This window comes from Ricinus communis, chromosome 3, assembly GCF_019578655.1.
Source record: "Ricinus communis isolate WT05 ecotype wild-type chromosome 3, ASM1957865v1, whole genome shotgun sequence".
Classification (NCBI taxonomy): Eukaryota; Viridiplantae; Streptophyta; class Magnoliopsida; order Malpighiales; family Euphorbiaceae; genus Ricinus; species Ricinus communis.
In genome coordinates, this window is record NC_063258.1 from 26,872,546 (window position 1) to 26,887,243 (window position 14,698).

A 14,698-nucleotide genomic window follows, 5' to 3' on the forward strand; every position below is an offset into this window, starting at 1 on the left:
TATATAGATTTAACCACCGTTCTCATTTTAACAGGGCAAAGTCCAACATGGCGTCTAGTTGCAAGGTGTTTTTATATTTTAGGCCCCTTCTAATTATTGTTATTCCCCATCCTTTAATGCTAGGGATTGACATAGAATTAAAATTTTTAGGACCAAGTCCATTATCAAAATCTGTGTCAAAATTAGTTAGTAATTTGTCAAATTTAATTCAAACTCTCATTTAAGGTGTAAATAATTACCTATATATTATATGGTCATTATTATTTTTTATGATTATATTTTAATAAATTTTTTAATATTAATATTAATTTATAATATTTTAAAAATAATAACAAACTGATCATTTTTAATTATTTTTTAATTCTTTAAAAATTTTAAAATTATATTGGTGCAATAGTATAAAAACTATTTTAAAAAGATATTATTAATTAATATTAAAATATAATTAACGTATTATTTTTTAATATTAAATTCAGTGTTTAATTAGAAATATAACTTATTAATCAATAATTTAATAAAAATATAAAAGTACATATAAGTTTGACTATCATGTATCATGAATAAGAACAAATGTCAAAAAAAATATTATATGTATCAAAAATCAAATACACATATGAAAAAATCATAGTTCTCAGAAAATAATATATGTAAATTTTATAAATCAAGAAATTAGAAATTAGAAAATTGGATTTGCAAAATTAGAATGAGGATTTGGGGACCACCAAGCTAGCTGTGGAAAGTATAACGACTAAAGTGCTGATTTGCCCTCTGAATTTGGTGTGAATGGACAATTTGGCTCAGATTTTAAGTTTTTGGCTTATATATCCTGTAACTTGCTAAAGTGGCTAACTTAACCTAATTAAGAGCACACTTTTGTTTTTTCAATATTAAAAAATCAATTTTTTTTTTATTTTTCTACATTTATATTTTACAAACTCTCTTATTCTTAAAATTACCACCTTTACAATTTTGTTAGCTTTCAATTTTAATCCTTCAAAACTTTAAATTTCTACAAATTTTATTATTTTGTGAACATATTCATTTAAAATGACATTTCAATATAATCACATAAATTATTTTTAAAAATAGTAGTAAAAATATTAAAGAATCTATAATTAAAATTTTATAAAACTAAAGATTATAACTAAAAAGCCAACATTTTATATAGATTTTGTTATTGATGAATATATTATTTATTTTGTATGAAAAAAATATTTATTTAAAACATCTTATATATGAAGTAAGCTTATAAGCTTATAAGTTATAATTAATGAATTTTTGTTATATATTTGATGAATCTCAAGTAATACATTGATAAACCTGTTGCTAGTAGATAATAAACATGTTGATTAACTTACGAATAATAAATCTATACTATAAAACTGTATTATAAATTTAATAAACCTATTGTTTGTAGATAATAAATCCATTAATTATTAACTCATGAATACTGAATTATTTGTATGTATATATGGCATATTCATTACGTAATATATTTGTGTGATAGTTGATCTTTATAACATATGCTCTATAATTGATTGTGAGTTCGTAGTGCATTTGCTTATACTATCGTTCAATTGATATACTTGCGAGTACTAAATTTGAGACATGACAACTCATTTTAGGAGAATTTTTCTTTCAATCTACTCTACATGCAACACATGCATTTTGACATTATGAAGTAATAATAAATACAATAATAAATAAAATGATCATTGTATAATTAATTATATAATAATTAGTTAAATAATTATTTTTTAAATCGTACCATGGCTTTAGTGGAGTAGTGATCCCGTATATTATTTGCAAAAGCCAAGGCCTAAGTTACAAATTTGATCCGGCGTCTTTTTCTTTTAATTCCTAACAGAATTTTAAAAAAAATAGGCTCAAATAAACCCTTTTATTATTAAGGGGTTAAATGTCCGTTGATTTTAAATGACATAGAAATGTAGTTTTTAATTAAATGATTAAAATTATATTATATTAAAAATTAAAGTATTAAAATAACTAAATAATTAAAATTTATAAATATATTTAGAACTTGCCATAATATAAAGAAATGCATGTGACACATGAGATCCATTTTTTAGAACCTATTGAATATAATATTTAACATTTTTATAAAACATAATGAATGGGTTGTCGAACCCCTTCAAAATAAATTACTGATTTTCCTAAACTAACTTGTAGAAATAGTAAAACCAGGTCGAATCCCAAAGGAACCAATATGAATAGCTTCTCAAAGTAAAATAAAAAAGGGTTTTGAATGTTTGAATCAAAATTATAAATAAGCAGAAAATGATGAAGGCTGAATATTAAAGTAAATAAAATTATTCTTAACAATCCAATTCAAGAGTGCTAATTTCATCAAATTGTAATCATGATCATAGGCTAAAATATCAATTCTTCTATTCGAGTACTTAGTCTACTTATTCGAAAAAGCCGCAACAAGTGTAATTCTCCTAATATAATTGACTCGAACCCAACATCCAAATCAAAACTTACCATTAGTCAACTGGGCACGATAGCATGCCATATCAACTTAATGATAGCATTAAGAATAATGAGAATGACTAAACCAACATTAATTTAATTGAGATAACTGCAATTGAAATAATCTTGTTCCTTTATTTCCCTAGAGCCTATCATGCAAGCTATGTAATTCGAATAAGCCGTAATCACACACACATGAGCCAGCTCCTTGTTATTTATGTCAATCGTTCATGACAATTACGGATCACAAACTCAAAGTTTAGCAATAGAAAAATCAATATCAAAGTTGAGTCGTCAGTTCAATCAATATCAATAATTCATAAATAATAAAAACAAGAAATAAAGAATGCTTGAATTAAAAAAGAATTCTGTTAAGCACAAAGCCTCACAAAATCACAATTGGAATTTATTCACTCTTGAATTAGAAACTAAAAACTTAGCCACTCATGGCGGAATAAGAATTTACAAGAATTGTAGAGAATAGAAGAAGAATAAGAATATGAATTATTAAAAGTACTTCCAACCGTCCTTATATAGGAAGTAAAAGTCTAAACACTAATAGTAGAATCCTTATAAAAAAAAAAAATAAGCTTCCTATTTAATTTTATCCCTATAAGGAAGGATAAGATTATGAGTGATCTAAATAAATTAAAACCCTAAATACATAGAAGAAAGTTCTATTAATCTAACACTTCCAAAAATAAAGGAAATTTCTAGGGATAGGTCCACCATAAATTAATCTCTGAAAATCTTGAAGCTCTCTTTCGCATCTTTTAGCAGCTCATGGGACGCAAGGCGTGGTCACGCCTTGTTGACAGTAGTCTTCTGCACAGATTTCTGTGGAGCTCATGGCTGTAAGGCGTGGTCACGCCTTGTCGACAGTGCAGATTTCTGCACCTCCTCCGAAAGACTTGGCTTTTGACAAATGATGACTTAAAACATGTCTTTAGGCTGGATTTTGCTCCACCCTTGATATTTCATCACCTAATTCAGAATAAACAGAATTTCCATAATTAAGTACATTATTCAACCAAATCGCGAGGAAATTAAACACAATAAATATAACTATTTTGTGACCTATCACATAAATATTTTGAATAATGTATTATTCTTTTCCTAAAACCTAACCACTATTCCCACATCATATCTTTTTAGTCTCTTCAATTTCTTTTTTATTCCTTCATGAGTGATATAATTTGTTTCAAATAATTCTTTTTAATATTTTTATACTATTTATGAAATTTTTTATTAATTATTCATCAATGAATCAACTATATTCTATTGTACTCTCTTGAGTAATTATTAACAAGTGTGCTTGATCGCAATTCTATTATAGAATTATTGGTTAATCAATACTAATTATTTATACGACTGTTATTATTATTTTAAATAATTAAATTGACAAATACAATTTAATAAATTTTTTATTATTTAATATTAATTCATAATATTTTAAAATAATAATAATAAACTACTATTTTTAAATATTATTAAACTTTAGTGTAATAATATAAAAATTAGTTTAAAAATTTTTATTAACTAATTTTAATATTATATAAATTAATACTATCGATATAATTGATATTAATATTTTTTTAGAATTAGAATTTATTATATAATTAAAATAATTAATTCATTATTGGATATAATATAAAAATATATATAATTTAAAATATTATTTTTAGAATTAAAATTATTATCTAATTAAAAATTAATTTATTATTTAATATAACATTAATATATAACTAATATATTATTTTCTAAAATAAAATTGGTACCATTAAAAGATTAGAAAATCATTCAATAGTCAATTTAATATTAAAATATAATTAATATGTTATTTTTTAAAATTAGAATAAGTATTTAATAAAGAATATAACTTATTTAATTATAAAATGACACATTTAGCATATATTCATATTTAAAGCACATATATCAAAAAAAATTAAATCTTAAAAGTTTATATATATATTTTCTTCCATCAATATATATATATATTTTCTTCCATCAATAAAAATTTTCATTATATAACATCATCTATTATTACAGTTCACAATCAATACAACAATGTCATGTGCTCAGGACCATAGACAAATAGTACAGGTTCCACTATACTTGGTGCTCCACCTATATTTCACTTGATGCTCCAATTGATCCACTTGGTCCACCTGCTGCTCCACTTGATCAGCATCACCTTCTATATACGATAATCACCTCATGAGGGTTAACTGGAAGGAACAGTTTTACTTTCTTGCTATCTATATAGATCATGGCTCCAGGCAAACTCCAGGAATTACCCAACTCATGCATCCTGTTATAATAAAACCATAACAAAGCAGTAGGTCGTAAAAATGGAGGCTTTGAAAACAGGCAATAATGGTCATACAGGCAGTTTAAGAATATGGGGGAATAGTACAAATGAAACTTTCTCCACCTCTTGTCGCAATGAAGATGATGAACAAGCTCTTAAATGGGCTGCACTGGAGAGACTTCCTACTTATTCACGTCTAAGGAGGGGTTTACTCACTGAAAAAGATGGTCATTCTAAAGAGATTGATATAAAGAGTTTAGGATTAACACAGAAAAGGAATCTATTAGAGAGACTAGTGAAAAATGTAGAAGAAGATAATGAGAAATTCTTGTTGAAGCTGAAGGATCGCACTGACAGGTATATGAAATAGGAATATTTTTTTGCTGCATATATATTATGTTCATTCCGTCTTTGATCGTATGCTTGTTTGTATTCTTTTGCTTTAAAGAATTTGTGTTGATTTTTGTTCTCCTCCTTGTCAAACTCACAAAACAGGGTTGGACTGCATATGCCAACAATTGAGGTTAGGTTTGAGCATTTAAGTGTTGAAGCAGAAGCATATGTGGGAAGCAAAGCATTACCTACACTATTCAACTTCTTGATTAATTATTTTCAGGTATAGAAAAAGCTAGGATCTTAGGTAATTTACATACCATGTGATTGTAATTTTCTTACCATCGATGCTTTATTTTGCCAACAGGGATTCATGAATTATCTTCACATTCTTCCTAGTAGAAAAAAACCATTACGAATCCTCAATGATATTAGTGGAATCATCAAGCCCCAAAGGTGAGTAGAAAACAGTATTTAATTTCCGTTCCCTTCCTCATTCAGCTAATATTAATCCAAGTTCCCAACTTTTTGCAGATTGACATTACTATTAGGCCCCCCAAGTTCAGGCAAGACCACCTTTCTTTTAGCTTTGGCAGGAAAACTCAGTAAAGAACTAAAAGTAAGAAGAGAGATTTGCAAGGCATACAGTAAGGAAACTTATTGCCTCATGATACGATACTGAATTACTGATACTGCTAAAATTTCAGTTTTCAGGAAGAGTCACCTATAATGGACATGAAATGGAAGAGTTTGTGCCCCAAAGAACATCAGCTTATGTAAGTCAATATGATCTCCACATTGCAGAAATGACTGTTAGAGAAACTCTGGCTTTCTCTTCAAGATGTCAAGGGGTTGGCACGCGCTACGGTCTGCAACGTGTTATTTCTATATATACTTCAGTGCAGTTATGATAAAGAGTATATAAGCTATAAATAACATCAAATTTTGAAACTGCACAGAGATGTTGGAAGAATTATCAAGAAGGGAAAAAGCAGCAAATATCAAACCTGATCATGATATTGATATCTTCATGAAGGTCAGGAAGAAAAGAAACCAATATCAGCTTAATATGTGTGAAATGTTTGTGCATATATATTGTATATCTTCAAGATTGCTTTTACATCCAGAACAGTGCTTTTATCAGTTACTATTACACTTTCCACTTTCCATATATATAGGCAGCTGCAGTAGATGGGCAAGAGATCAATGTAGTTGTAGACTATATTCTCAAGGTACCAATTGCAGTTCTAACTAAGCCTGTGAGTTTCAGGAGAAAAAGTACTTGTCGAATATATATGTAACTAACATTTCAACATATAAAACTATGCAGATTTTAGGACTTGAAGCATGTGCAGATACAATGGTGGGTGATGAAATGAGACGAGGCATCTCTGGTGGGGAAAAGAGGCGAGTCACAATAGGTAAGAGAACTATTGGCCGTTTTAATAAAAAGTAGACGGTCCATTTCACTCTTTCCCTGAATGTCCTCGAAATCTCAGTATCAACATATATATATGTATATATCTCAGCCTTTTCTGGTCCACATAATGCAGGAGAAATGCTGGTTGGACCTGCAAGAGCACTTTTCATGGATGAGATATCAGCTGGTTTGGACAGTACAACAACTTTCCAAATTGTGAACTCACTGAGACAATTGATCCACATTCTTAATGGAACTGCACTTATCTCTCTTCTCCAACCAGCACCAGAAACATATGAACTTTTTGATGACGTAATTCTTCTTACAGATGGACAAATCGTGTATCAAGGTCCAAGAGGAAATGTGCTCGAGTTCTTCGAACACATGGGTTTCAGATGTCCTGAGAGGAAAGGAGTTGCTGACTTCTTACAAGAGGCAATGCTTATGAAAATTACCATCTCTCCAATTTGCTTTTTTTAACCAAAACATAATGAACTGGTTAATGAACTTTTGGTGTTGCAATTTTATAGGTGACATCTAGGAAAGATCAAGAACAGTATTGGGCAAGAAAAAATGAGCCTCGTGGATTTGTTTCTGCTAAGGAATTTGCTGAAGCATTTCAGTCGTTTCACATTGGACGAAAGCTAGGTGATGAACTTGCTAACCCATTTGACAAGTCCAAGTCACACCCTGCTGCTGTAGCAGTCGAGAGATATGGTGTCAGCAAGAAGGAACTCCTGAAAGCTTGCGTTTCTAGAGAATTTCTTCTCATGAAGAGGAATTCATTTGCCTACATTTTCAAAATGGTCCAAGTGAGTTGCATTCTGCTTCTTCTTTCCCTCCTTCCTTTCCGTCCATCTTTTTTCTTTTTTGAAAGACGTCCGTCCATCCTTTTCATTTTACCCTTTTGTCATAATAGATGTTAAATCAACTCTCACATAGTTAATGTTTAATATATTCATAATTCTATTAATTCATAATGTTCAAGAAATTAGCTTTAATCCTCATTAAACAAATAAATAATTCTATTATATAATAATTATTAGAAATTATCTAAAAGAAAATTACCAAAATATTTCTATGTTATTTTTGTTTATTAATTTAATGCTTATTTGACTAGGAAAAAAACAAGTTATGTGCCATCAAAGGAATAAGTGAAGTGATACTTATATTTTTCTAAAAGAAAGTTCAACCAGAGTATGATTTTATTTTCTGGGCAGTCACTTATTGTATTAAGGATTAAGTACTTATCTTGCTTTCTTATAATAATTTTTTATGTAGTAATACTAATAATATTGATTTTAAGTTTATACATGAAGTTTGCTTTGAATTCATTAGTCTCATACTATATTTTTTAAATTTTTTTATTCTATCAATTGTAGGTCTAGTTTTTATCAAATTGAAGAACATTAATTCTTTTGATTGTTCTTCTTTCATTTTCAGCTTGTTGTTAGGGCTTTTATAATAACGACAATATTTCTAAGAACAGAGATGCACCAAAACACATTAGCAGATTGTGGGGTTTATTTCGGGGCCCTTTTCTTTTCAGTCATATCTCTTATGTTAAATGGAGTTTCAGAGCTTTCAATGACTGTCCTTAAACTTCCTGTCTTCTACAAGCAAAGGGACCATCTCTTTTTTCCTTCTTGGGCATATGCTTTGCCCGCATGGGTTCTCAAGATTCCAATCACATTTATAGAAGTTTTAATGTGGGTGATTGTGACATATTATGCAATAGGATATGACCGTAACATTCAAAGGTGGGGGGCATCGCTACTCTCGATACTTCTTTTTTCATGTGCACAATTCAGATTCCAAATTTTCTCAAGCTTTTTGATTGCATTTGCAGGGTTTTCAAGCAATACCTGATACTAATAATGACTAACCAAATGGCATCCTCGCTATTTCGACTGGCTGCAGCACTAGGGAGAAATTTAATTGTAGCTAACACCATTGGAGTACTATCAATAATTACAGTAATAGCACTGGGAGGCTTTGTCCTACCACGAGGTGAGTTAGATATGTTTACTAAACATATTCTCATTTCTTCATTATGAAATAATTTGGACTCAGATTGTGAGTTGTGACAAATACATGTGACATCAGATGCTCTGAAGAAAGGGTGGATATGGGGTTACTGGTCTTCACCAATGATGTATGCTCAGATTGGTATTTCTGTGAATGAATTCCTTGGAAAGAATTGGAATCACGTAAGTTTCATCTTCTGAAATCTAAACAGGCAACATTAATCGACATCAGGATTTGCAGAAAATGACTTAGCAGTCAAATTGTAATTGTTGCAGTTTCCTCTTAATTCTATAGAGACGTTAGGAGTCACTTTCCTGAAGTCTAGAGCAATTTCCCCTAAATCATATTGGTATTGGATAGCAGTTGGAGCTTTGACAGGATATACTTTCCTATTCAATTTTCTTTTCACTTTGGCACTAAAATATCTGAATCGTAAGTATCACTATTCACATTCTGAGTCCTGAGATATGGGGCCAACATTCTGATGATTTAACTCATTGCAGCATTTGGGAAGCCTCATGCAGTACTTTCAGCGGAAGCCCTCTCAGTTCAACATGATGACAGAATAGTAGATTGCATTGGACTCTCAAGAGACAGAAAGAGCTCTTTGGGTGGGCCACAAGCACTTCTTCCATTGATATTCATTGTTTTGCCATATATGATTAAGCTGAATGATAACGGATGGAAAAAAAAAGCAGGAAAAGGGAATGCAAGCAACAGAAATGCCTTGTCCATGTCACGATCTGTGAATGTGGGTAGTTCTAGTGATGCCAACAAAGGCAGGAGGGTGGGATTGGTTCTCCCATTTCAACCACGTTCCATCTCTTTCGATGAAATTACATACAGTGTGAACATGCCAAAGGTACCTTAGCTGAACAAACAGTGGATTTTTAGGAATTAGAATCCTTAAGTATATAACATATTTGCAGGAGATGAAAGCTCAGGGTATTACTGAAGAGCGCCTACAAATTTTGAAGGGTGTCAGTGGTGCTTTCAGACCAGGAATCCTAACAGCTCTTATGGGTGCTAGTGGTGCTGGAAAAACCACTCTCTTGGATGTCTTGGCTGGAAGAAAAACCGGTGGTTACATTGAGGGAAGCATCACGATATCTGGGCACCCAAAGAAACAAGAAACTTTTGCTCGCATTTCGGGCTACTGTGAGCAAGCTGATATCCACTCCCCAAATGTTACGGTTCTCGAATCATTAGTATATTCTGCATGGCTTCGACTACCTACCGAGGTTAAATCTAATGCAAGAAAGGTATATTTTCACTATTTCTTTTCCTTGTAATACAAAGAGTGATAAAAGTGAAAGCATCCAATATCAAGCGTACACACTATAAGAATTCCAAGTGGCAAATGCCTGATAGAAATCACAGTACGTAAAGTGCTCTCTCTTATGTTCTGTTCATACAGCAGTTCCGTGACAGGAAGTTTAATTGATATTTTTCAGTTGTTCATCGAGGAAGTCATGAACCTGGTAGAACTCAAGCACTTGTGGGATTGCCCGGTGTAAACGGTCTTTCAGTTGAGCAGCGAAAGAGACTAACAATTGCAGTTGAGCTTGTAGCTAACCCATCTATAATTTTCATGGATGAGCCAACCTCTGGCCTTGATGCCAGGGCAGCAGCCATAGTTATGAGAACAGTGAGAAATACAGTGGATACGGGACGAACCGTGGTGTGCACAATACATCAGCCAAGCATTGACATATTTGACGCTTTTGATGAGGTTATAGATACTTTCCTTGGTTAAAGTAGCAGGGATCTGTTATAATTTTCCGCGAAGTAAAAGTTCTAATTAATTTAATACTGCCTTCAGTTACTTTTGCTGAAAAGGGGTGGCGAAGAAATATATGCCGGTCCGATTGGTCGACATGCCTACCATCTGATCCGATATTTTGAGGTTAGGATCTAATAACTTCATGGTAGAAGAGTTAATCCAATCTTCCCTACGTACTTTGTGCATCTATAATATTTAGAAGGCCTATTAGTCAAAAATCCTTATACTGATTTTGATAATGTGAACCAATTCCTTTAGTTTTAGGGATTTTTGCCAAATTATAAAATTAGTTATAATTTCGATCACTTCGTTGATCAAAATTAAATTTTTATATAGGGGATTAAGGGAGTTCCTGGGATTAAGGATGGCTATAATCCTGCAACTTGGATGTTGGAAGTTACAACAGTAGCACAAGAAGCAACTATTGGGATTAACTTCACTGATATATACAGAAACTCACAACTATATAGGTTAGTTAAAAAATCTAAGCACCTCTCTAGCATTTATGCAGCTATTGCCATTGCTTATGCTGAAAATTTCAGGAGAAATAAAGCATTGATCGAGGAACTAAGTAGACCTCCATCCGGTTCAAAAGATCTGTACTTCCCAACTCGATATTCACAACCCTTCTTAACCCAATGTATGGCTTGCCTATGGAAGCATCATCGGTCATATTGGCGAAACCCACCATACTCTGCAGTGAGACTCTTATTTACAACACTCGTAGCTTTGATGATGGGAACAATTTTCTGGGACTTGGGCTCCAAAAGGTACAAATGAATTCCATGTATACTTTCTGATAACAAGCAGCATCTTTCTCTTCTTGCTCTGTAACTCCAATGAAATGTCTCGAGTATTGCAGAAGCAGGCAGCAAGATATTTTAAATGCAATGGGCTCCATGTATGTTTCTGTTCTTTTCTTAGGATATATGAATACTTCATTGGTACAGCCAATCGTGACAATAGAGAGAACCGTAATCTATAGAGAAAGAGCTGCTGGATTTTACTCCGCATTACCATATGCCATCGGACAGGTAACTTGATTGCCTTAGTCCCCTTCTACATGATTTCAGAGATATCTACAGCAATGTCACCTAGCCTAAAATTTATTCTGCTATGCAGGTTCTGATTGAACTGCCATACGTTTTAGTTCAAACTATAATATATGGAGTGTTAATGTATGCAATGATCGGGTTCGAATGGACAGTAAGCAAGTGCTTTTGGTTTCTTTTCTTCATGTACTTCACCTTCTTATACTTCAGCTTCTATGGGATGATGACTGTTGCCTTTACGCCGAACCATAACATTGCTGCTATAGTTTCCATTTTCTTCTTTACCATTTGGAGTACTTTCTCAGGATTTGTTATTCCTCTGACGGTAACTTGTCGCTTTACCTTATTTCTCTTTAGTAGTTATGAAGAGAAAGGAACCTGATTAAACTTGCACCTGATATGACAGAAAATCCCAAAATGGTGGAGATGGTACTACTGGGCTTGTCCAGTTGCTTGGACATTGTATGGATTGATTGCTTCACAGTATGGAGACATAAAGGAGCCATTAGACACCGGTGAAACTATTGAACATTTCTTAAAAAACTACTTCGGATTTCGACACGACTTTATTGGAATTATTGCAGTTGCTCTTGTTGGGTTTAATTTACTCTTTGGGTTCATCTTTGCCTTCTCCATCAAAGCATTTAACTTCCAGAAAAGATAGTGATTTTCGTTTATATTTCAACCTGTCAGGATTTGTTTTATCTTCTGGAGATAGTTCAGGAATCCTCATTTCGAAAGAGCAGCATATACCCATAGTGTTGACTAGGTCCTATAGGCCTAGAAAAGGACAAATTACATCCTAAAAGTCGTGATTCCATCTGAAAAGTCATTAGATTTTGGATGAATTATAGAATTTTGTAGTAGCAATAGTTTTTCAATATGTTTATGTATTCATTGAATAAAAAAATAAAATTCTAAATAAATTTACATAAAAAGTTTTTTCTTTAATAAAATTACATATTAAAATATTTTTATATTTATTTGATCTTAATTTTAACAATTTTTTAAAATAAATATATAAAGATATTGAAAAGTGATTGTAATTATGGCATTCTAAAATTCACCTAGATTTTGACATATTGCAATTTTAAGAATAAAAATTACTAAGAAAAATGACTATCAATGTTCATTTAAAGTGTGGAGAGAAAGAAAAAATATCTATATGAAACTAACAACTCATCCTATAAATCTGTATACTTTCTCCCGGAAGATCGAAAAAGGAAACTCAAATTGCATGTTCAAATGTTTTATATAATATTTGCCTTATGTAATCATTTCTTATTTATTCTTAGCTATTTTGCATCTAAATTATTAGATAACATATGAAATAATGAAAGGATGATTTATAATTTTATAACTGTTCTACATGTTTTGTTCATCCGGCAGTAAGGTAACAGACATTGAGAGTCATTGCAAAAGAAATTTTTTAACATCAATTTAAAGTAATTAAATTAAAATCAAAATAAAATATAGATCGATTTCCTATGTATAAGTAGCAAGAGTAGTGATTTCTCTTAAGTTTATTTATTGTCATTAGCCAATTACGAGTAAAATCCAATTAATACAAATATAATAATTAATAAATAATGTCATATGTTATTTATAATCAGTTTTATTTATAAATAACATGATAAATTGAATCTATTTAAAAATTTATCAAAACGATACAAATGAATAGGAGATGTATGAAGCTTTGGCCATGGATGCTTTTTTTACCTTTTAAGAAAAGGCTATGCTAATAAGTGAGGAGAGAACTGTCTGAATTTTATTGCTATGACATAATTGAAAAAGAAATTCTTATAAATTAATGGTCGGAAATACAATGTCATAATTACGATCTATTCTTTGATAACGATTAAAGCCTATTTCATTTTGCAGTAGAAAAATAATATGAATATAAATTGATGGAAAGAAAAAATCTTGAGAACTAACTTTTATGAATCTTCCTTCAGAAAAGAAAATAATAGAAGTAAGTCTCTTTCACCAAAAAGAAAAATCATTTTTCATTAATTGATTTAGAGAAAGAAAATAATAATAGAAGAAGAAGGGAAAGTCCGAATGGGTGAGTCAAATATGTGCCCACCTAGAATTGACAAAATGGTATGTATTTTGGGGTTTAAATTGCATGAAAAGTAACTACAAGTCAGTGTCTTAAATTTTGGGGCATTTATTGGGACTAAGTCAAATTGGAGGAAAAAAGAAAATTAAAATAATGTAAAGATGCCACCAAAGTAAATGGTTGCTTGAATTTTCTGCCTCTGTTTCCACTTTTTGAACCTTCAATTTTTCCAATCTCTCTTTCATTTCTTTTTTTCTGATACATGTTCCTTTTATTTTTCTAACAAATCATAAGACCTCATAATCATTTGTGTAACATGTGACTAAAATTAGCCCAAAACATGATTTCCTCTTACCTTTTTTAGAACTATCTTATTACACTAGTAAGTAACAAAATCAAAACTATATCCATTATACATTTTTTCCTTTTCCTCTCAAGTCTAGCTAATCTATGTATTTAATTGAAATTCATTTTAAATGAGTTCTGAATAAAAATATATCTATATTTAATATGTTAAATAATAGTTATGGAGTTTATTTTAAATGATTTGAATATTATGTTAAAATAATTATATAATAAAAAAATTATAAAAACAATGAAATTAATACAATTATTAATTTACTAATATCAATTCATTTGAAAATTATATATATGTTCCATTGAATTTAATTGGGTTCTAATTAATTTCATAAATTGTATAGATAATTTTTTTAAAAAATAAATCTTAAATATATTATAAATTTTATTTCAACAAAATAAAACAGTAAATATGTTTTCCGAAGTGGGATTTAATAAACTTACTAGGCTGTCGCAGTTGTTTTTGAATTTGACTTTCACATATATGACTTAAAGGATTGTTTTGGCCTCCCTATACAAAGAATAACTCTCCAGTCGACATGGAACATTTAAATCATTCTGACTTGCAGGCTTTCATTGGTCCCGTCATCCTCTCCAATCATCCTGCTATAATATTCAACTGTTATAAACAAAATTTCTGTACTTTTCTTTAATGTTTTCTTTTTCTTTTGTTAACAATGTCAGTACAGTGTTATTCTTTGTATTCTCACTTTTTCTTTTTCTACAGTTTTTCGAAGTACCCCCACTTTATTTAATATTATGAAATTAACTGTAATTAATCCCTTGACATTTTAGTATAATTTTAATTTGTTAATTAATCTACAGTTTAATTAGGTTGACATATTAAATTAAAAATTCA

General features: G+C 30.6%; 1 protein-coding gene across 1 annotated transcript; it reads left to right on the forward strand.

The window, feature by feature from the left end:
* Positions 1 to 4,679: 4,679 nt before the first annotated feature.
* On the forward strand, positions 4,680 to 12,376 carry LOC8284839 (pleiotropic drug resistance protein 1). The gene is given in 25 exon segments (XM_002514302.4): positions 4,680 to 5,161; positions 5,300 to 5,420; positions 5,505 to 5,593; positions 5,672 to 5,756; positions 5,845 to 6,004; positions 6,097 to 6,173; positions 6,316 to 6,369; positions 6,468 to 6,558; positions 6,691 to 6,992; positions 7,088 to 7,369; positions 8,001 to 8,317; positions 8,407 to 8,567; positions 8,664 to 8,767; positions 8,861 to 9,017; positions 9,089 to 9,196; positions 9,284 to 9,447; positions 9,515 to 9,847; positions 10,040 to 10,073; positions 10,076 to 10,317; positions 10,408 to 10,491; positions 10,705 to 10,838; positions 10,911 to 11,138; positions 11,231 to 11,402; positions 11,491 to 11,745; positions 11,827 to 12,376. Coding segments are annotated over 25 exon segments (4,329 nt in total). The 5' UTR covers positions 4,680 to 4,844; the 3' UTR covers positions 12,085 to 12,376.
* The last annotated feature ends 2,322 nt before the right edge of the window (positions 12,377 to 14,698 follow it).